This window comes from Narcine bancroftii, chromosome 6, assembly GCF_036971445.1.
Source record: "Narcine bancroftii isolate sNarBan1 chromosome 6, sNarBan1.hap1, whole genome shotgun sequence".
Lineage (NCBI taxonomy): Eukaryota > Metazoa > Chordata > Chondrichthyes > Torpediniformes > Narcinidae > Narcine > Narcine bancroftii.
Window position 1 is genome coordinate 235,426,696 of NC_091474.1, and position 23,821 is coordinate 235,450,516.

Genomic DNA, 23,821 nt, shown 5'->3' on the forward strand with positions numbered 1-23,821 from the left:
AGATGGGATAGAGGTGGTTAATCCCCGGTGTGAAATGATGTAATATGAAGCTGGCGTTTGCACAATGTTCCTTTTCCATTGGACCCTGTCCTAGTAAATTCGCAGTTAATTCCTGGGACAGGGTGCCAGTGGAAAAGGGACTTCTGAGTAAAGAAGTTTCCCTTCATGTTCCCCCTAAACTTTTCCCCTTTCACTCTTAACCCATGTCATTTTGTTTGAATCTTCAATGGAAAAAGCCTATCTGCATTTATTCTATCTATCCCCCTCATAATTTTAAATATCTCCAACAAATCTCCCCTCATTCTTCTACATTCCAGGGAATAAAGCCCTGATTAACCTTTCCCTGGAACTCAGACCCTGACATCTGGGTAACATCCTAGTAAATCCTCTCAACACTCTATCTTATTGATATCCTTCCTGTAGTTAGACGACCAAAATACTCCAAAATTGGCCTCACCAATGTCTTATACAACTTTAATATAACATCCCAATTCCAGTATTCAACACTTTGATTTATGAAGGCCAATATGCCAAAAGCTCTCTTTACAACCCTACCAATATGTGACAACACTTTCGGGGAATTCCGTATCTGCTCTCCCAGATCCCTCAGCTCAACCTCACTTCTCAGTGACCTACCATTTATCGTGTACCATATTTTCATGCAAACAAAACTCATCCTCCCACGTGTTATATGTGGGTGCACAGTAAACCAGAATATTTTACATGTTGACAGAACACGCAACATTAATAGCACCTATGGGAAAGTCAAACCAGCAATTTATAATGGACATGGGAATATAATAGTGGCATTGAAAGAATGCGCACAATTTATATCAGCCGTGGGAAAGACGCGCCGGTAATTTATAGTGATCATGGGAATATTATAGCGTGAATGAAATAATAGAGGCAATGAATGAATGTGCACAATTTATATCAGCCGTGGGAAAGACGCGCCGGTAATTTATAGTGATCATGGGAATATTATAGCGTGAATTAAATAATAGAGGCAATGAATGAATGCGCACAATTTATATCAGCCGTGGGAAAGACGCGCCGGTAATTTATAGTGATCATGGGAATATTATAGCGTGAATGAAATAATAGAGGCAATGAATGAATGCGCACAATTTATAGCGGGCATGGGAAGTTTTGATCTTGGGAATATCTCTTTGTACTGAATGCCATGGTATTCCTATAAACAGGACATTCTGGGTAGGGCACTGCACCATCAATGTTAATTGCCCAGACCTGTCCTTGAGGGAGGAGATTAACATATCTTGCCCCTCTGATTTGAGACATTAGAATTAAAATCCCGTTTTATTCTGAGGCCTGTCTTCGATCTATTTAATTGATTCCTCTCCAAAGCTTGTTAATGTGTTGCAGAAGCTAGAGAAGCCAGAGAATAATGGTGGATGATTGCTTCTCAGATTGGAGGTCTGCAACCAATGGTGTGCCTCAGAGACTTCAATAATGTGCAAAGATTGGGTGGGACCAGCAAAGATTTTTGTTTTATTTGATGTATCTTACTTTTCCATCGAAGAAAGTAATCCAAAAGGTAAATCAAACAGTTCCTCAAAATTTGGTATTTTGAAAAAAAAAGGTCATAAACTTCCATCTGGAAAATGGGTTGCTAATCAAGTTTAAAGTAGTTTCTAAAACATCTCAGAAAATCTTTATTTGCTTTAAATAATAAGATCCAGAATGCATTGAAAATGCAGTGAAAAGATTTTATAAGAGCATTTAAAAATAATTTGGACATCCTCATGAAGAGGACTAATTTACAGAATTAACATGAAAAAGCAAAAAACTAAAAAATGACAGTCTTTTCAGAGAACAGACAGTTACCAAATCATCTCCTTTTCTGCTGCAAGATTCCTCAATTTCACCTGCCTCCACCTCACCTCTGCTGCTATAAAAAACACTGTCGTGTACTTTCATGTTTGACTAAGTTTCCTCAATATATAACTCTCACCAATGCTATCTCCAAACTTGCCGATGACACCAGTTGTCGGCAGAATCACAAATGGCAATGAGGAAATGCACAGGAGAGAGATAGATTAGCTCGTGAAGCTGTGTCATGCCAACAACCTTACACTCAACATTATGATCGTGGTTTTCAGGAGGAAGTCAGGAGAACACGGCCCAGTCCTCATCAGATGTGGAGAGGGTCAAGAACTTCAAATTCCTGGGTGTCGACATCTCCGAGCATCTGTCCTGGAGCCGCCATGTCAATACAATCATGAAGAAGGCTCGCCAGCGGCTATACTTTGTGAGGTGCTTGAGGAGATTCGGTAGGTCACAAAAGACTTCTACATCCTGGCTGGTTGCTTCACTGTCTGAAGGTGCCAATGCTCAGGACAAGAAAAAACTCCAGAGGGTTGTTAACTCAGCTGACGTCACGGGCACCAGACTTCACTCCATCAAGGACATCTATTAGAGGTGGTGTCTTAAGAAAACAGCCTCTATCCTCAAGGACTTCCCACCACCCAAGCCATGCCCTCTTCACTCTGCTACCATTAGAAAAAAGGTACAGGAGCCTAAAAACGAGCACTCAGCGGCACAAGGTAAGCTTCTTCCTGCTGCCATCAGATTCCTGACGACATTGCCTTACTTTAACTTTTTGTGCACTATTTTTATTTATTGTTGTAAGGTAGTTTATATGAATGTTTGCTCTATGATGTTACCGCAAAACAACAAATTGCACGACTTGTTCATGACAATAAATTCTGATTGGCCCAGCGCCTGGCTGTCAGTGGCTGAATTTGTTCAAACTCCGTTTCCAACATTTTGTCTTACTCGTCCTATCTTTGTCAATTTCTACAACTTCCATGGACACCTCAATGTCGTCTTTCAGCTTTATATTCCATTTTGCACCTTTCAGGTCTGAATTTAAGTTCCACATCCGTTCTCTTTCACCCTCATTCATTGCAGTTTTCAGGTATCACAAGCTAGCTGTCTGCCCTGATCGTTTGCTTTGGCACACTTATTTCATTACTTCACTTAAAGGCCTCTTAAAAACCAATAATTTCAATCCTGCTCTCCATCTTTTCCATGGCTTCACTTTACTGTTCAATATTTATTATTTCCGACATTCTGCTCTTCACGATGTTTTTGTACAGGAATGTAAAATTGCCAGTTTAAAAAGAGTCACAATTAACATGCTTGAACAATTCATGAACAGTGCCACTTTTGTCAAAGGTCCACAGCATGTTCTGTGAAATTCTGAATGCATACTTCCTTTTTAACCTGCTAGAATGAGCCAATTTCTGAATATAAAATAATCCTCACATTTTAGCGTCTCTCCAGCATATGGAATGTGCAGCTTAAACCGATCGCCACAGGGTCCAGGTGTTAATGATGTGCACCTGAAAGAAAGGACCAAAGACCAATGTAAAACAATAGAAAACAATTCCTGACAACTCTCGCAACAGTTGTCAGGAAAATTACTGGAGCTGCTGGGTTTTTTTTAGGCAAAATCCAATTCATTTATTCAGTTAGTACCAAAGTAAAGTTGAAAACTACAAAATATATCAAACTATGCATATGTATTTTTATTTGAATTTAGTATCAAAAACAGATTACAAATGCATTAGACCAGAATATGTTCCGAGAGCAACCTGCATCAACAAGAAATCATTTTGAAACTCCTTTCTTTTTCTTAAAATTGCACGCACTACATTCATTTTGGACTTAGTAAAGCTGCCACATTATCACCTTAATGTTTTGGAGGTCATGGCTGAGGAAAGTTCTTTGGCTAGCCGACTCAAGAAACTCATGCTCTTTACAGAATCATTGATTAACATTTCACCTTAAGAATAGTTTTAATGGATACTTTCCCAAAGAGTCATACTAATTTTGGAGTTCAAATTAAATTCTCTGGTTCTTAATCAAGAGGATTTCGGACTCAGAAATATCAGTGGTCATATAAAAGGCATTAATAAGAATTAATTTAAACAAGGAAGTCTGAAGATGCTGGGGTCAAGTATAATACATAAACGTGCTGGAAAAATTCAGAGGGCTACACAGAATAATGGGCCCTTCATCAGGCAAAAAAGGGGGTGGGGAGGCAGGAGGGAGCAGAGAGGAGCACAGGCTAACAGTGCAAGGGTAGAATAGAAAAAGTTGAGAAGTGATAGGGGAAGGGCCAAGGATAGCTCTGTGATAGAAGGAAAGGGGTAAGGTGCTAGGAGAAAGGAGATAAAGGGATAGGGAAAGAGAGAGACATGGGAGAGGGGACAAAGGAAATAGAAGAAATTGATGTTAATGCTGTCTGGTTTGAGACTGTTAAGACAGAATACAAGGAGTTATTCTTTGAATTTGCAAAGGACAGCTCAGATTAATGTAGAATTTAAATAAACAAGATTTTCCAACTGGCATCTGAATGCAACTGGCAATGGTATCGTGACTTTTAGCACAAGAAGTGAGAGAGACATCATTGCAAACCGGGTTGAGCAGAAAAAGATAACTTGAGAATGTGAAGGGAGGACTTAAAAAACAATTTAGATTTCGGCAGCATGTATTTGCTTAGAATCTTGGAGTTTGTGCACAGAATTATTCGAAAATCACTATTCTCCACCATCAGTTCTAAATTCAAGGATTTTAACATGGTCCTGAAATAAACAACATACGGTACATTGAACATGTGATGTCACACAATTGTTATTATTAACTTTTTTCATGCTGTGTAAAAGTTCATAACCCTCTATTATGAAACTGGAAGTAAATGGCTATGCAAAAAATAACCAATCATAATATTGTCAACTAAACTTTTGCCGTAATTGAAGCACCCACATAAAGTGAGTTTAAACCATCAGTGCTTAAATTTATATTTTTATGATATTATTGCATTGGTATAGAGAAATCGTTAACAGACATCACAAAATAATGAAATTAATTAAACTTTTAACACTCATTGCCAACTACATACCCTGATTTGAGGTCAGTAATTTTGAGATTATTTGTAGCATCCAAGCCAATTTTCCCATTTCTAACCACATTGGAGATAAAGGGACGAAGTGCAGGAGAAATTCTATTCAAGGTAACTTCTGGTGACATTTCAATTCAACTGCCTCCACAGTGACGATTTCAAAGACCAATGAACAGGATAGCTTTTAGAGCTGAATATTCAAAGAGAGACAGTTAGCTTAAGAGAGAAAAATGTACCTGAAAAAGAAAACAACATATCAATGGATAATCATATTGCATTGAGCTACTTTTAAAATGTTAATAGGCCAAATGGCATGTATCACCCATTCATGGTTGACACCCACGTCGAAAGCAAACCAACAACTATGTCCTCAAAGTCTCGTCAATTTTTATAGATTCACCATTCTAAGTATTGTTATGAGCCCAGAGGACTCCAAAACCCAACAGCAATAGAAATTCACCAAGACAATAGTTACTTTGTAGCGGCGGCTTCACTGCTAACTGAAGGATCGCACAACCAGACGGGTTGAGTTCATTGAGCAAAACTGATTTATTGCAGGCTGCCTGGCTGATCTTATACTTCCAACCCAGACCTGGCAGAGAACCGCGCTGGGGGGGCCCCCGACGTCACCAGGGCGTCACATGGGTCCCCAAGCGCAGGCTTCTGCATCTGGGGCCGAGGTCGGGAGGAAACGACGACGGCACCATTTTGGCCGGCTGCCCCGCCGCATGCATGACAAGCGGGGCCGGTTCACCTGCCTAATGGCGTACCGCCACGCAGCCCCCCCCCCCGAACCAACGCCAATGTCTTTTTTTGCCAGCGGTCTCGCTTTTTGGGTTGGGCCACAACTACTGGTTCGGTGGGGTTGAGGTGGGCTGGCTTTAACCTGTCCACCGTAAACAGTTCCCTCTTACCCCCCGATGTCCAGTGTGAAAGTGGATCCTGAATGCTGGACGACTTTGTACGGCCCTTCGTATGGTCTTTGTAGAGGTACTGTGGATGGGCCCCACCTGATAAAAACATACTCTGCGGAGTACAGCTCACTAGGGACGTAAGAGGCCCATGTGCCATGTCTGGGCGGCGGTGGGGGTATGAAGGAGTCCAACTGGGCCCGGAGGCGGGGAAGTAGACCGTGCGGTGACTGCTGGATGTTGTGAAGTGTATTGACAAACTCACCGGGTGCACCGTAGACCAGCTTGGCTGATGACACCCGTAGGTCTTCTTTGGGTGTCGAGCGGATGCCAAGGAGCACCCAAAGCAGTTCGTCCACCCAGTCAGGGCCAGTGAGGCAGGCCATAAGTGCCGAATTAAGGTGGCGGTGCAACCGCTCGAAGAGCCCATTGACCTGTGGATGATAGGCCGTGGTGTGATGGAGGTTGATCCCCAGCCTATTGGCGAGATGTGCCCAGACCGCAGAGGTGAACTGGGCACCCCGATCACTGGTGAGGTGGTTTGGGACACCGAAACAGGCAACCCAACCGTTCAAAAGCGTTCGGGAGCAGGAGTCGTGGAAGCATCTGGTATCAGGATTGCCTCGGGCCAATGAGTGGTATGGTCTACCACACTGAAAAGGTAACGGTTACCTCGGTAAACGGGCATGGGTCAGACGATGTCCACATGTATGTGGCTGAACAGTTCCCGAATGTGTTCGAAATCTTGTACAGGCTCTGTGTACCTTGGAAAGCTGGCAATGGGTGCAGGTTCTAGCCCAGTCCGCAATCTGCTTCCGAAGCCCGTGCCAGATGAAACGCTCTGTCACCATACGGACCGAGGACCAGATGGAAGGGTGGGAAAGGTCATGGATACGGTGGAGGACTTGCCTGCACCATTGTTGGTGAACCAATGGTCGCAGGGTGCCCATGGAGACATCGCCCTCACTGTTAGGAGTCAGGATGTTTTGAAAGCGCAGCCCCGTGATGGCAGTCCTGAAGACCGCGTCTCCTTGTCAGACTTCTGGTCCCCGGCAAATGGCTGGTCTTGAGAATGCGTCGGTGACCACGTTGTCTTTCCCCGCCTTGTGCCAAATGTCGGTGGTGAACACCTACACGAAGGAGAGATGATGCTGTTGGCAGGCTGACCAGGGATCTCTTGCTATAGTGAAAGTCTGAGTGAGGGGTTTGTGGTTGGTAAAAATGGTGAAAGGCCTCCCCTCCAAGAAATAGCAGAAATCATGTACCCCCAGGTACATGCCCAGCAACTCACAATCGAAAGTGCTATACTTGTGCTATGGCGGGCAAAGGAGTTGGCTAAAGAAGGACAGTGGTTTCCACGGTCCGTTCACCTGCTGCTCCAGGATGGCACCGACGGCTGTGGCAAAGGCATTGACGGAGAACACCATGTGCAGGTCGGTGTATGGGTGGACTAGTAGGGTAACCTTCGCGAGGGCATCTTTCATGGCTTCAAATGCCCTGCTGGCCTCTGGAGTCCAGGCAAGTGTCTTGTCTTTGGCCCCGATGAGGGCGAAGAGCGGCTGTATGATGTGCGCAATACCTGGAATGAAGCGGTTATAGAAATTGACCATACTCGCAAACTCCTGTACCCCTTGAGGTTGTCCCGGCGTGGATACTCCCTGATTGCAACGACCTTCGTAACGGCAGGTGTGGCTCCTTTGGCCGTGATGGTATTGCCCAGGGACTGCATGGACTCTTTCTTGAACTGGCACTTGGGCGGATTGATCGTTAGGCCGAAGTCAGCCAGTCGGGAGAAGAGAGTGCGCAGGTGAGACTTGTGTTGTGCCCGGTCTCTGCTGGCGACAAGGATGTTGTCCAGGTAAATGAATACGAAATTCAAATCCTTGCTCACTGTGTCCATAAGGCGTTAGAAAGTCTGGGCGGCATTCTTGAGCCCAAACGGCATGCGTAGAATCTTGAACAAGACGAAGGGGGTGATGATGGCCGTTTTGGGTATGTCCTCGGATGCACCAGGATTTGGTGATACCCACGCACCAGGTCGACATTGGAGAATACCCTCGCGCCATGCAGGTTGGCCGTAAAGTCCTGGATGTGAGGTATCATGTAACGATCATATACTGTCGCGTCGTTAAGCTGTCGATAATTTCCACAGGGACACCAGCCGCTGGAGGCTTTCGGGAACAGGTGGAGTGGTGAGGCCAAAGGACTGTCGGAGCGTCGAATGATCCCCAGCTCCTGCAGATGCGAGAACTCTTCCTTTGCCATCTGGAGCTTATCCGGCGGGAGCCGGCATGTCTTGGCGTGGACCAGGTGGCCTTGGGTGGGGATGTAATAAAACACCTCGTGGCGTGATGAGGCGGCAGAGAACTGCGGCTTGAGGAGGGACAGGAACTCGTCCAGGATAAGCTGAAACTCGTCCTTGGGCGTGCTGACCATGGCCATCTGCGGCTGCACTGTGCGGGAGGCGTTGAGGTGGACGGATTGGAAGGTATGGGCATCTACCAGTCGCCTACTTCAAATGTTGACCAGGAGTCCGTGGGCGAGGAGGAAGTCGACACCCAGGATGGCAGTTGGAGGGACAAAATGGTGAACCTCCGAGAGAACTTCCACTGGCCGATCTGGAAGTGGACGGTCTTGATTCTATATGTTCAGATCTCCATCAAATTGGCTGCACGGAGGGGAGGTCCTCGTGGCCGGTTCTGGGACTCGATGGCTGAGGCTGGGATGATGCTGATCTGGGCCCCAGTGTCAACAAGGAAGTGTTGGCCGCTGACTGAATCTCTCAGGTAGAGAAGGCTGTGTTCTTGGCGAGTCGCCGCAGCCATTATCAGCGACCAGCCTGCTTGTTTCCCTGGAACAAGCAGGACTGTGGACACTTCCGAGCCTTGGCACCCCAGTGCTGGTGGAAGGAGCAGAGGCCTGAAGTGGATGACTTGCTTCTGTCTATGCTCTTTGAGGCACCTGCAGAGGCTGGGTGTTCCACCGCAGCCCTAGAGGAAGGCTTGGTGTGGTTATGCCCGTGACTTGTAACCTGCTGGACTGCTGAGCGTTCCAGGAATCATTCAAGCGATTGCTCCAGAGCCTTTTAAGCGACCTTTCTAGGGTCATCGAAGCTCTCCTTGGACAGTAACGGCCAGATGTCTTCAGGCAGATGGTCGAGGAAGATGCGCTTGAAGAGTGGGCAGTTGATGTTATCGCCCATGAGTGTGAGCATCTCGTCCATCAACTCGATTGGAGTTCTGTCCCCCAAGGCGTCGAGGCGCAGCATCCGAGTGGCACGCTAGCGCCTGGAGAGCCCGAGGGCGCCGGTGAGCACCCGCTTGATAGTCCCGTACTTATTTTCCGCATGTGGGTGCTGAAAGAGGTGCAGCACTCGTTTGGCGGTGGCTGGTCCAGGGCGGCAACCACATGGCAAAACTTGGTTGATTCCGATGAAATCTGGTGGAGGTGAAACTGAGCCTCTGCGTGGCTAAACCAGGTCGCCGGCTCCTGAACCCAGAAATCAGGAAGCTTGATGGCTATAGCGTTGATCAAAGGGTCATTCATGTCGGGTCCAAAGATGTTTGAACCTGTCGGGGTCACCAATTGTAGCGGCAGCTACACTGCTAACTGCAGGATTGCACAACCTGACGGGTTGAGTTCAGTGAGCAAAAATTGATTTATTGCAGGCTGGTTGGCTGGTCTTATACTCCCAGCCCGGACCTGGCTGAGAATCGCCCAGGGGAGCTCCAACATCACCGGGGCGTCATGTAGGTCGCCAAGCGCGGGCTTCTGAGCCCAGTGCCAAGGTCGAGAGGAAACCCCCGACAGCGCCATTTTGGCCGGCTGCCCCACTGCATGCGTGACAAGCGGGGCTGGTTCACCTGCCTAATTGCGTACTGCCACAACTTAAACAAAAGTTACTTTTAATTTTCTTTAAACATAAAAACAGGATCACACTTTAACTTATTAGTATTAATGTAACTTGACCTAAGTTAACCCCCTTCTAATTCTAAGCACACGTGTATGTAATGTGTGTGTATGTTCAGAAAAGTTCTTTAATTCACAGTCCAATCTCACTTTTCACTCCTCCAAGTTCACTGGTTGCAGGCAATTCTTATACTGAGCACAGAATTTAACATTTATGAAGTTCACCAGGCTTTGGTGTTTGAAAGTTAAAAGGTTCCCGCTCAGGAAGGTTCTTGTCGGTTTTCAGAGCGAGATTTGTTGCTCATTGGACACCCACAATTGATTCCTTCAGATAAGCCACTTCAGTGTCTTGCCGAAGAAACTTGCCCCATTAGGGCTTTCCAGGTGATAACCTCTTTCTTTCAGGACACCATTTTTTTCTTTCCCTAATTTCAAGTGAAACATTATACAGCCAGCCATCTCCTCCTGTATGGACCACAAGGGATTTGACCAGGCTGAACTAAGAACACACAACCCGTCTTCAAAATGGTTTTTTTTTTCACAAGTTTGCCAGCTTGTCCTGTTCCAGTCCCTGCAACTGCTGCTGAACTGTAGAACTGAATTCTCTCTCTCTTTTTCTCACTCAGAGAAAACCACATGACCCTCTTAGAACAGCCAACTGCACTCAGACAGACTGCAGCTCCAGACCTAATCTTCCGAGTTGGTTCAGCTGTTGCTTTCCAAAACAAATAATCCCTTACTCCACAGCACATCCAATTAACACCTACTTGTGAAGTCTCTATAGGCATTCTTCAACGTTTTTCAAAGGGACTCGGAGCCTGGACTGTCTGACTTGAGAAGAGCTCTGGCATTTTAAATGAGATCTGTGTTGATGTGTTTGTTTTTCTTTGTGACTTACACTAAAAAACCTGCTACAATTTATTTCCTTTAAAACATATACAATATCGTGTCCAGATGCATTATAGCTTGGTATGGGAATTACACCACCCAAAATTGCAAGAAACTGCAGGGAATGTATGAACGCAGCTCAGACCATCATGCAAACTAACTTCCCCTCCACTAACTATCTCACCCTGGTCTCACACTCTTTTCACCCTTTCATCAGGCAGAAAATACATGAACTTGAAAATGTGAACCTTCACATTTAAAATGAGTTAATTAGAATATAATGATGGCTGTTTTAAATCTCCTTTATGTTATCTTTGTAGCATGAATTTCTGCATTTCATGACTTACTGTAACTTTATACCTTGCATTACTTGATGTATGAATTGACTTGCACCCAAAACAAAGCTTTTCACTGCTTCTTGGTACCAGTGGCAATGAACAATTGTATTCTGAGAGTAAATGGGTGTTCATTTGAGATCACAGACTATACCATTGGTAATGACAGTTAAGTAAGTAAGTACTTTATTGTTGTTGTGAAAGAAAACACCACAAAATTAAAAACGCAACCCACGGTTCTCATAAATATAACATACAAGAGTATATAAAACAAAAAAACCCAGAAGCATTAAAACAATGCAAAAATGCACTAATTGGCAGAGTTTAAGTTCCGGATAGTTCTAGGAGTCTGTTCATCCACGATTTAATGGACGCTTTTCATCTACCCGAGGGCAATAAGTCAAACAAGTGATAGCCCGGATGAGTAGAATCCTTAAAGATACTGGCTGCCTTCCCGATACAGCGAGATTGAAATAAATCCTCCAAAGAGGATAAGGAGCACCCAATAATCTTCTGGACCCAATTGATAATCCTCTGAAAATCTGGAAAACCACACAAGAATTCAGTAAGGCAGCATGCTTTCAATTGAGAAGCGATAGAAGGACACAAACAACTTCTCCTGTAAATTGATTTTCCAAAGAGTTCTCAGGAAATGGAGACATTGATGTGCTTTCTTAACTATAGCCGTGGTATTAATAGTCTAAGAAAGATCCTCAGCCAAATATGTCCTCAGAAACTTAAAAGTCATGACTCTTTCCACACAGTCCCCATTAATATACAATGGAGCTGGGGCCATAGTCTTCCTCCTGAAATCCATTATGAGCTCTTTCGTCTTTAAGGAATTCATTACCAGATAGTTTTTCGGGCTCCACACTGACAGGCGATGGACTTTGTCCCAATAGGCTGACTTTTCACCCCTTCAAATGAGCAATGGCAAAGGGAGATCTTGGCAGCTACTTTTTAGTAATCCAGACAGCCATTTTTCTATGTACCCCCAGAATTTAATAAAAACTCTCCGTTTTGAATATGTGACCAAACAGCAACAGCCTCAAGATAAAGAACATCAACCATTTGTAAAATGTAAAATGAGATCTACTAAAAAGGATTATAAAATAATACAACATAAAAGATGAACTATCAAAGCTGTTGTCAATATATTGAAAAATATAATGATAATGGAGTATGCAAACCCACAAAAGAGAAATGCAGATGAAAATATAGTGGACCTGAGAAAATTCTATACTATCACAGTAGAAAAAGGAATCATATGCCACTGGCACAAACTAAAATTAAGTCATGGGAAAGAGGAAATGTAAATAGAAAGGATGAAGGTGCATTATTGCATAATAAGCAAATCAAGATGTGGTGTCTTCTTAAAAAGCTTCAATTTGAAATGTTAAATCTGTAGGAGGAATTGTGTGTTATAGGGAACTGGCACAGACGAGGAGGTGAAGCTACCATAGGTCAGCCAAGAACACTCATTGACAGCATGAGCTTGTGGTTTGGTGGTTGACCCATACTCCTGTTTTCTAGTTATAGTTGGCTCTGCTGGGTTAGGATGTCAGACTCTGAAGAAAGATACCCATTCAAAACTCTTATTGGAAAAGAAATAGATTTAAGCTCGAGTTCAAATTCCCTGACTCATGAGCACTCAAGGTATAAGAGGAACATTAAGGATGTAATTGACATCTTTTATTCTATGCCTCAGGGGTACACAAATACTTTGCATAAACTATGGCAGAAACGTACCACTTCACAAATGACTGAAATTGGCCCCCTTCTTGAACCAACTGCATCACCATGAGTATGCCAAACACAATACCAAATTAAACTACAAATCTGTTTCTTGTACATGATCCATATCCCTGCACTCTCTGCATATTCATGCATCTAAGACCCTCTTAATTTCTCCCATCATACACAACATCACAGGTAGATCAGGTCACGAAGAGAGTTTTTAGCACTTTGGCCTTCATAAATCAAAGTACTGAGTACATAAAATTAAAAGATTGCAGAAACAATTTACATGGATGTTGACGGGACTTGAGGAATTGAGGTACAAAGAAAATGAAACAATTTTGGACTTTATTCCCTGGAGTGTAGAAGAATGAGTGAAGATTTGATTGAAGTATAAAAAAATTATGAGGTTTTTTTCCACTGAGGTTAGGTGAGATATGAATTTGAAAACAAGAATTAAGGGTGAAAGGGGAAATGTTTCAACGAGCTGTAGTGGTGAATGTGGACTCAAGTTGGATAGGTACATAGGTGGTAGGATTATGGAGGGCTATGGTTCGGGTGCAGGTAAATGGGACTAGGCAAAATAATAGTTTTGAAAGACCTGTTTCTCTGCTGAGGATCTGTTTTCCTATGGTATCTGCTTCCACCACACCTTTCAGCCCTTTCCAGGTACCTACCACTCTTTATGTAAAAAATACTTGCCCCGCACTTCTCCTTTAAACTTCATTTCAATACATTTCCTCATACATACATTACAAATACATTATTATCCTGGTAAAAATCTCTATCTCCCCCATTGATGCCTCTTACTCCAGAGAAAACTATCCAAGTTTGTCCAACCTCTCTTTAGCTAATGCTCTCTAATCCAGGCAACATCCTGGTGAACCACTCCAAAGCCTCCACATTTATTGTAATGGGGCACTCCTTGTGGAAGAGACGGCAGCTCTCACATGGGACTGTTGTGTTACCTCAAAATTTGTGCAAATGTCAGCTTTGTTCCAAAGAGCACTAGTAAACAGGGACAGAAATAGACATCTCAAATGCCCTGCTATTCAACATGATCAAGGCTGATCCGCTGTCAAAGGGTGTCAGTTCTTTCAGCACCAATTCCACATAACACACATTTTTGTGAGATCAGTGAATTGGGGACCATCTCCTCTTTAAAAACCCCCAATGATCTAGCTTCCAAACCTTCCTGGTGAAAATTCCAGAGACTCACCCACGTGAATACTTGCTGGGAGTGGAGGCAAGAATACAGGTGAGACAGACAGATCTTGCAGGTCATTTGATTAGATTAAATTCAATTTTATTGTTATTGTGTCAAGTAAAATACAAACCCAATGTAATACAATTGGGATTCAGTCAGAAGTAAAAAAGAGTGCTATATGCAAATAACTACATGCAAATAAAAACAAGTGCATTCAGCAAGCAAAACAATTATAAAAGTACTGACAGTACAATGTGAGTGTAGTTCCACTCAACACTCTAATCTGCCATGCAATGAGAATAACAGATGGAGAAGTTGGAAGGCCAGTTGCAAGATCAGAATTCAATAACTGAAAGAGGTTTCTTTAATGGAATTGAACCATCCTGAATTGTTTATTGCCACATGTACTGAGATACTGTGAAAAACTTTGTTCTGTGTGCTCAACAGGCAAGTCAACCAACAGATAGTGTAAAATAAAACACGTGCAGAATATAGTGTTAGAGGAAAAAGTTCAGTGAAAACAGTACAAAAGCAACATTTTAGATGTCTGATAAAACAACGGGGGGGGGGGGACTTCCTTTGAGTTTTGAAGTGGATGATTTCAAACTCTCGTATCTTCTGCTTTGAGGGAAAGGAGGTGTTGAGGAGAAGAGAGTGTGACCTAGGAAGGATGGATCTTCTAATGTTGGCTGCTTTCATGAGGATTTGGGGGTTACAGTCAGAGTTAATAATTGCTCTGTGACATGGCATGAGCTACATTTACAATTCTCTGCAATTTCTTGTGGTCTTAGGCAGAGCAATTCCTGTACAAAGGCATGACAAGATACATTTTTTGTGGTTCATCTATAAAAATAGGCAAGAAGCATTGATGAATTTCTTTATTCTTATTCCTTGTGTCATAAAATGATAATACAATGCTTCCTGGCAAACCCAATCAAAAATTTTACCTTAAAGCTAGATTTTGGAGGAGCAGCATTTCAATTGATAGGGTAAGTCTTGCACTTGGAAGTCTTATAGCAAAGTGTACCTTGGCTCTCATGAGCCTGAAGAATTAGCACAAGGAAAGAACACATTTATAAAAGAATGTCAGACTGGGAAAGAGAGAGAATTTTTTTGAGTAGACAAATGGAAAGGTTAAACTCTGTTCCAAACCACCAAAACTAATCTCCTACGAAGTTAACCAAAATACTTAGATTTGTCATTTTACCCCCATGAAGACAACATTGAAATTACTTCCAATTTCATTCACTTCAATTTTTACACACAAAAAATTGAAAGATTAAAAAAGACAAACAATTTGTACTTTTCCAATAATACTAAAAAAAAGATGAAAATTGTGTCCACTCCTCTCAAAATAACTCAAAAAAAGAGTCAAAGTTGTCATTTAGAAGGTTGGATGAGTGCATGGATGTGAGGGGGTTGGAGGGTTATGGGCAGGGAGCGGGTAGGTGGGACTAGAGGAGTTCATGTAAATCAGTGCGGACTCGAGGGGCCAATATGGCCTGTTTCCGTACTGTAATTGTTATATGGTTATAAGAAAGGAAAAAAAAGGAAAAATGACAAAGTTCTTTCTTAAGCCACTCTTAACTTTTTCTATCCATATAAATATTTATTAAATGTTTATTAAATGCTGTAATTATAACTGTCTATACAGCTTGTTCTATATATTCTTTGCCGTTCAGATTCTGAATTATTTGGAACGTGGAAGTTTTGAACTCCTATGTCACGCAGTTGACATATCACATCGTTAAGATGCAAAATTATTTCAATTTCGCACAGATGTTTTGGAAGGCTTGATGAAGGTAATTCAGAGTGACAAAAATAACATTTAGAAGCAGGAACCATTAATTCCAGGTGTTATTAAAATTTAAATTAATACAAAAAAGTTACAGCTTGGGAGAAGCCAATTAAATCCATGCTGCCCAATTACCAACAATCTGATACATTTTGGAAGGCTGGAGGAAACCGGAGCACTCGGGGAAAACTCATGCAGACATGGGGAGAATGTAAAAGTCCTTGCAGATAGCACTGGATTAGAACCCAGGATGCTGGCGCTGCCACCCTAGTCTAAGTTGTGGTGCAATTTCTCACATAGGGTTAAAAGTCTTTAGAATTCTGTACTCTAGAGAACGAGAGACACTGTGATTAAGTACATTTAAGACAGAAGTTAACTGAGTGTTGAATACCACTAAAATTATGGAATTGCATGGGGAAGGGGAGCTGAATATCAGCTATGACTTTATTCAATGGTTGAGAGGTTCACAATCAAGGCAACCAAGTGCATTCGCTGTTTCAGAAAAAAACAGGAAAATACTGGAAGCATTCTGGTTAGGAAGAGACCAGAAGATACAGAAGCAAAAATAGGCCTATTAACCCATTGAGTCTGCCTTGCCATTCAATCACGTGCTGATCCATTTTCCCCACTCAGCCCCACTGCCTGGCCTTCTCCCCATAACCTTCAATGCCCTGGCTAAACAAGAACCTATCAATCTCTGCCTTAAATAATCCAATGACCTGGCCTCTACAACCACTTGTGGCAACAAATTCTACAGATTTACCACAGATTAAGTTTTAATACAAAGACCAACTACATTTACACTGCCTCTCTCTCCAACAGATGCTACCTGACCTATTTATACTTCCACCACATTGTTACCTTTTTTTCAAATGCAATGAAGGAGTGAGATAGATCAGCTAGATGAATGGTGTCACAAAACTGAAAGTAATTGATTGTGCAGATCTATTCTAGGACCATCAGGTCATTGTAATCTTAAAAAGCCTTGCCAGTGGCAATATTTCATTAGGAAATTTGGTTTGTCATCAATTTTCCTGGAAAGCATTCTGTCTGGTTAAATCACTGATATGGAAGTACCAATTCACAAACCAGGAAGAAGGCTATAGAAGGTTATAAATTTGGTCAGAGTCATCAGGGTGCATTTGTCATCACTCCATTAAGGATATGTACAAGAGGAATGTCTCAAGAAAGCAGCATCTATCATCAAGGCCATGCCCTCTTCTCATTACCATCAGGAAGGAGGTACAGGAGCCTGAAGACACTCAACATTACAAAAACAGCTTTTCCTCCTCTGCTATCAGAGTTCTGAACAGGTAATGAACTGATGGATACCACCTCACTTTCCTCCCCCCCCCCCCCCCCACCCCACCACACCTTTTGGGCAGAACTGCAATTCTGAGCAATACATCTGCTGCAAAAGAACAGATTTTGTGACTGATTCGCGACAATAAACTTGATTCTGAGAGTTGTGCGGTTTCAAAAATAAACAAAAGGGCAAACAAGCAAAAATAGAGCTTTATTTCATAGCAATAAATATTGAAGCTGGTCCGGGAATGAGCAGAGGTGGGACATGGATGTGTTGACCCCATTTTTATTTTGTTTTCAGATACCAACAGGTATTGAGAGCCTGGTTGCAACTCCTGAACAGAAAGTTGCGAGAGAACTGCTGAGTCAAGGCAAAGTATACAAGGCGATGCCAAAAAGGTTTAAAATACCAACTGTAAATGTGCATGTAGGAGAGAGGGAGAGGTGGAGAGAGAGAGAAAGAGAGAGAGTGGGGGAGGGGGGGAGAGAGAGAGAGTGGGGGGGTGGAGAGAGAGAGAGTGGGGGGGGTGGAGAGAGAGAGAGTGGGGGGGTGGAGAGAGAGAGAGTGGGGGGGTGGAGAGAGAGAGAGTGGGGGGTGGAGAGAGAGAGAGTGGGGGGTGGAGAGAGAGAGTGGGGGGTGGAGAGAGAGAGAGTGGGGGGGTGGAGAGAGAGAGAGTGGGGGGGTGGAGAGAGAGAGAGAGTGGGGGGGTGGAGAGAGAGAGAGTGGGGGGTGGAGAGAGAGAGAGTGGGGGGGTGGAGAGAGAGAGAGTGGGGGGGTGGAGAGAGAGAGAGTGGGGGGGTGGAGAGAGAGAGAGTGGGGGTGGAGAGAGAGAGAGAGTGGGTGGGGTGGAGAGAGAGAGAGAGTGGGGGGGTGGTGGAGAGAGAGAGAGTGGGGGGGGTGGAGAGAGAGAGAGTGGGGGGGGTGGAGAGAGAGAGAGTGGGGGGGGGTGGAGAGAGAGAGAGTGGGGGGGGTGGAGAGAGAGAGAGTGGGGGGGGTGGAGAGAGAGAGAGTGGGGGGGGTGGAGAGAGAGAGAGTGGGGGGGGTGGAGAGAGAGAGAGTGGGGGGGGTGGAGAGAGAGAGAGTGGGGGGGGTGGAGAGAGAGAGAGTGGGGGGGTGGAGAGAGAGAGAGTGGGGGGGGTGGAGAGAGAGAGAGTGGGGGGGGTGGAGAGAGAGAGAGTGGGGGGGTGGAGAGAGAGAGAGTGGGGGGGGTGGAGAGAGAGAGAGTGGGGGGGGTGGAGAGAGAGAGAGTGGGGGGGGTGGAGAGAGAGAGAGTGGGGGGGTGGAGAGAGAGAGAGTGGGGGGGTGGAGAGAGAGAGAGTGGGGGGGTGGAGGAGAGAGAGTGGGGGGGTGGAGAGAGAGAGAGTGGGGGGGTGGAGAGAGAGAGAGTGGGGGGGTGGAGAGAGAGAGAGTGGGGGGGTGGAGAGAGAGAGAGTGGGGGGGTGGAGAGTGAGAGAGTGGGGGGGTGGAGAGAGAGAGAGTGGGGGGGTGGAGAGAGAGAGAGTGGGGGGGTGGAGAGAGAGAGTGGGGGGGTGGAGAGAGAGAGAGTGGGGGGGTGGAGAGAGAGAGAGTGGGGGGGTGGAGAGAGAGAGAGTGGGGGGTGGAGAGAGAGAGAGTGGGGGGGTGGAGAGAGAGAGAGTGGGGGGTGGAGAGAGAGAGAGTGGGGGGGTGGGAGAGTGAGAGAGTGGGGGGTGGAGAGAGAGAGAGTGGGGGGGTGGAGAGAGAGAGTGGGGGTGTGAGAGAGAGAGAGGGGGGGTGGAGAGAGAGAGAGTGGGGGGTGGAGAGAGAGAGAGTGAGGGGGTGGAGAGAGAGAGAGTGGGGGGGTGGAGAGAGAGAGTGGGGGGGTGGAGAGAGAGAGTGGGGGGGTGGAGAGAGAGAGAGTGGGGGGGGGTGGAGTGAGAGAGAGAGTGGGGGGGGGTGGAGAGAGAGAGAGTGGGGGGGTGGAGAGAGAGTGAGTGGGGGGTGGAGAGAGAGAGAGTGGGGGGGTGGAGAGTTAGAGAGGGGGTGGAGAGGTTAGAGAGGGGGTGGAGTTAGTGAGGGGGGGGGGGTGGAGAGTTAGAGTGGGGGGTGAGAGTGTAGAGTGGGGGGGTGGAGTTGAGTGGGGGGGTGGAGTTGAGTGGGGGGGTGGAGGTAGAGTGGGGTGGTGGAGGTAGAGTGGGGGGGTGGAGAGTTAGAGTGGGGGGGGTGGAGAGTTAGAGTGGGGGGTGGAGAGTAAGAGTGGGGGGTGGAGAGTAAGAGTGGGGGGTGGAGTGTTAGGTGGGGGTTGGTGAGTTAGTGTGGGGGGTGGTGAGTTAGAGGTGGGGGGTGGTGTGGGGAGTTTGAGAGTTGGGGGGTGGAAGTTAGAGAATGGGGGGTGGAAGTTAGAGATAGGGGGTGGAGGTTTGAGAGTGGGGGGGTGGAGAGAGAGAGTGTGGGGGGGTGGAGAGTGAGAGTGGGAGGGGGGTGAGAGAGGTGGGGGGTGGTGGGAGAGTGGTTGGGGGTGGGTGTGAGAGAGAGTGTGGGGGGTGGAGAGTGTGAGTGTGGGGGGGGTGGTGAAAGTGGGGGGTGGAGAGTGGGAGAAGTGGGGGGGTGCAGAGAGAGAGGAGGGGGGGTGGAGAGGGAGAGAGTGGGGGGGGTAGGAGAGAGAGGAAAGTGGGGGGGTGGAGAGTGGGAGAAAGTGGGGGGGTGGTGTGAGAGGTGGGGGGTGGAGAGAGTGAGAGTGGGGGGGTGGAGAGAGAGAGAGTGGGGGGGTGGAGAGAGAGAGAGTGGGGGGGTGGAGAGAGAGAGAGTGGGGGGGTGGAGAGAGGGAGAAAGTGGGGGGTGGAGAGGGGAGAAAGTGGGGGGTGCAGAGAGAGAGGAGGGGGGGTGGAGAGGGAGAGAGTGGGGGGGTAGAGGAGAGAGAAAGTGGGGGGTGGAGAGAGGGAGAAAGTGGGGGTGCAGAGTGAGAGGAGGGGGGTGGAGAGGGTGAGAGTGGGGGGTGGAGAGAGGGTGAAAGTGGGGGGGTGCAGAGAGGGAGGGGGGGGTGGAGAGGGAGAGAGTGGGGGGTAGAGAGAGAGAGAAAGTGGGGGGGTGGAGAGAGGGAGAAAGTGGGGGGGGTGGAGAGAGAGAGTGGGGGGTGGAGGAGAGAGAGTGGGGGGGGAGAGAGAGAGAGTGGGGGGGGTGGAGAGAGTGAGAGTGGGGGGGGTGGTGGAGAGGGAGGAAAGTTGGGGGGGTGGAGAGAGGGAGAAAGTGGGGGGGTGCAGAGAGAGAGGAGGGGGGGTGGAGAGGGAGAGAGTGGGGGGGTAGAGAGAGAGAGAGTGGGGGGGTGGAGAGAGGGAGAAGTGGGGGGTGGAGAGAGGGAGAAGTGGGGGGGTGGAGAGTGAGAGTGTGGGGGGGGTGGAGAGAGAGAGAGAGTGGGGGGTTGGAGAGAGGGAGAAGTTGGGGGGTGGAGTAGGGGAGAAAGTGGGGGGGGTGCAGAGAGAGAGGAGGGGGGGTGGAGAGGGAGAAGAGGTGGGGGGGTAGAGAGAGAGAGAGAAAGTGGGGGGGTGGAGAGAGGGAGAAAGTGGGGGGGTGCAGAGAGGGAGGGGGGGGGGTGACCCTTTCTGTCAGCCTGCCACCCCAATCCAGGTCCAAAGGCTTTGCAGAGCTTCGCAGCTGCGTCACTTGTGACGTTGCCCGAGACCTCACCGTCCAGGGCTCCTCCACCCCCGCCCCTCCGGCTGCAGGAATGGGCTGGGAAACAAGCGGCAGCTCGGATGCTGCGACTCAAGTGCACGTCAAGTGCAGCCCTTTCAAGCCGCGATGCGTCCGACGTCCTTCAACGGGGAAGGCACTATCGGGCCCCCTCCGCTCAAGCTGCAGGATAAAGCTCCTATCAAGGGGTCTACATGTACAGAGGACAGATACATTACACACGGCGACGAAGCGAGTACCTGCCTGAAGCCTCCCGGCGATTCCATCAACACGCGGCGTCACGGTGACGCCGGGTCCAGCTCGCGCCCCGCCCGCCCACTCGCTCGCGCTCTTCCCAGCGGCTCACACCCTCCACCGGCCCGAGCCGGCAGCGCATGCGCAAGCGCCCTCCCCTTGGCTGGCCCGCACAGTCGCCTGATTGCGGGGTTGTTCCCCGCCGTCGACCGACCAAGTCTTTTTTTCTATCGCCAAACAGTCCCTTCTCGCTTTCTGCCCGTCTTTTTTTTTGGGGGGGGAGGGGGACGAATGTTTTTTTTTTCGAAGTCAGGCAGCCTCCCCGAGTTGGGGTCTTCCATCGCCCTGGTCGCGTTGCCTTCCCCGCCCCCACGCGGACGAGAGGGTCGTGAACCGAGGAAGCCGAGTTTCGCTTCCTTCTTGGAAGGTCGGAAGTCCCCGAACATGTCAGTCCCAGCAAACCTTCTCCCGGCCACTGCGGCCCCTGATGTCCTGGTTGTCGGATCCTGCATGACTGACTTGGTCAGGTTAGTGCACCTCAGTGTGACAGAGGCACAGACCTTGCGGGACTTTGCTCACTTCATACATTGATCCAGGAGCTGAATGAGTCGCTCCTAAAATTTCCAAGTTCGAATGAAGTCATTAGGGCTGCTCATTCATTTTTTTTTAATTTGGAAAAGCAGAACAATTGCATCAAGGTATGAGAGTGGTTCGTTCATGTTCCCAGCAGAACATTGGCTCTCAGTTCCAGCAGGATTAAACAGCAAATAGGCTGGAATTGGATTAATGTCTTTTTTTTTTAAATATTTATTGAAACCATGATACATATATTCAAAAAACATACATGATAAATTCATCCAGTCACTTCATATGTCTTCCATTTCAACTTAGATTCCAATTTAGGCATACAAGCTAACCCCCCCCCCCCCACTAACCTACCACAAAGAAAAGAAAACGAGGAGATTAGCCATAATAACAAATTTCATCAATTAATTACCACGGATTAGAGAAACGCCAGCACTGGGCAGCTGGGGGGGATTCAAAAACTCAAACCCATATAATCCAATTAAGGGTTCCAAGTTTGACAATAAAGATAATCATCATGTAAATTCTGTTATTTTCTCCCGACGGAATACAAGACCTCAATTCCATGTGCCATCTCTGTATTCTCATGTCTGTCTCATTTGCTAGCTTCAGCTAGTCTCAAAAATGCAATTTAAAATCTATTTAATTGTAATTCGAAACTCAACCTATTAATATTACCCAACAAAAATACTAAAGCATCCAATGAAAGTTTCACTTTCAAAATAACTTCTTAAAAATTCCAAAAAGGTTTTACTGTTTCACATAACCAAGAAGAATGTAAAAAAGAACCTACTTCCTTCTGACATCTGAAACATAAATCTGAAAAAAATTAAATTATATCTCCTTAATTTTTCTTGAGTTAAATATAATTCATTAATAAAATTATAATAAAATAACCGATACCTAACATTTATAATTTTAGTCATACTATCCTTACATAAATTCATCCAGTCACTTGATAAATAAATATTCATATATCTATTTCCCATTTCAACCTAGATTTATGCATATCCAACTTAGGTATATTTTATTCTGTAATAAAGAGTACATCGGAGAGCTCTCCGAACCCTTCTCCATTAACAATGGCGTGAAGCAAGGCTGTGTTCTCGCACCAACCCTCTTTTCAATCTTCTTCAGCATGATGCTGAACCAAGCCATGAAAGACCCCAACAATGAAGACGCTGTTTACATCCGGTACCGCACGGATGGCAGTCTCTTCAATCTGAGGCGCCTGCAAGCTCACACCAAGACACAAGAGAAACTTGTCCGTGAACTACTCTTTGCAGATGATGCCGCTTTAGTTGCCCATTCAGAGCCAGCTCTTCAGCGCTTGACGTCCTGCTTTGCGGAAACTGCCAAAATGTTTGGCCTGGAAGTCAGCCTGAAGAAAACTGAGGTCCTCCATCAACCAGCTCCCCACCATGACTACCAGCCCCCCCACATCTCCATCGGGCACACAAAACTCAAAACGGTCAACCAGTTTACCTATCTCGGCTGCACCATTTCATCAGATGCAAGGATCGACAATGAGATAGACAACAGACTCGCCAAGGCAAATAGCGCCTTTGGAAGACTACACAAAAGAGTCTGGAAAAACAACCAACTGAAAAACCTCACAAAGATAAGCGTATACAGAGCCGTTGTCATACCCACACTCCTGTTCGGCTCCGAATCATGGGTCCTCTACCGGCACCACCTACGGCTCCTAGAACGCTTCTACCAGCGTTGTCTCCGCTCCATCCTCAACATCCATTGGAGCGCTTACACCCCTAACGTCGAAGTACTTGAGATGGCAGAGGTCGACAGCATCGAGTCCACGCTGCTGAAGATTCAGCTGCGCTGGATGGGTCACGTCTCCAGAATGGAGGACCATCGCCTTCCCAAGATCGTGTTATATGGCGAGCTCTCCACTGGCCACCGTGACAGAGGTGCACCAAAGAAAAGGTACAAGGACTGCCTAAAGAAATCTCTTGGTGCCTGTCACATTGACCACCGCGAGTGGGCTGATAACGCCTCAAACCGTGCATCTTGGCGCCTCACAGTTTGGCGGGCAGCAACCTCCTTTGAAGAAGACCGCAGAGCCCACCTCACTGACAAAAGACAAAGGAGGAAAAACCCAACACCCAACCCCAACCAACCAATTTTCCCTTGCAACCGCTGCAATCGTGTCTGCCTGTCCCGCATCGGACTTGTCAGCCACAAACGAGCCTGCAGCTGACGTGGACTTTTTACCCCCTCCATAAATCTTCGTCCGCGAAGCCAAGCCAAAGAAGAAAGAGTACATCTCAGATATAAATCCCTTCTTACCACCCTCTGTAAGTAAAATTTCAAACTTAGAT

General features: G+C 46.4%; 2 protein-coding genes across 9 annotated transcripts in view; one reads left to right on the forward strand and one right to left on the reverse strand.

The window, feature by feature from the left end:
* The window catches only part of babam2 (BRISC and BRCA1 A complex member 2), a 243,420-nt gene extending 222,396 nt beyond the window's left edge, over positions 1-21,024 (reverse strand). For 3 of the 8 annotated variants that reach the window (XM_069887731.1, XM_069887735.1, XM_069887727.1), the window contains exons 1-3: positions 20,903-21,010; positions 4,928-5,117; positions 3,289-3,365 (exon numbers count right to left, since the gene is read on the reverse strand). In XM_069887731.1, coding sequence (XP_069743832.1) covers positions 3,289-3,365; positions 4,928-5,055 — 205 coding nt within the window. In that variant the 5' untranslated portion in view covers positions 5,056-5,117; positions 20,903-21,010. Of the gene's footprint in view, positions 1-3,288; positions 3,366-4,927; positions 5,118-20,902 lie in introns of all 8 variants that reach the window. The other 5 variants (XM_069887730.1, XM_069887728.1, XM_069887732.1 and 2 more) reach the window with 5 other exon arrangements.
* Positions 20,757-23,821, forward strand: part of rbks (ribokinase) — a 179,687-nt gene continuing 176,622 nt past the window's right edge. Inside the window, exon 1 of the mRNA XM_069887726.1 lies at positions 20,757-21,424. Within this exon, the coding sequence (XP_069743827.1) occupies positions 20,772-21,424 (653 nt within the window). The 5' untranslated portion in view covers positions 20,757-20,771. The remainder of the gene's footprint in view (positions 21,425-23,821) is intronic.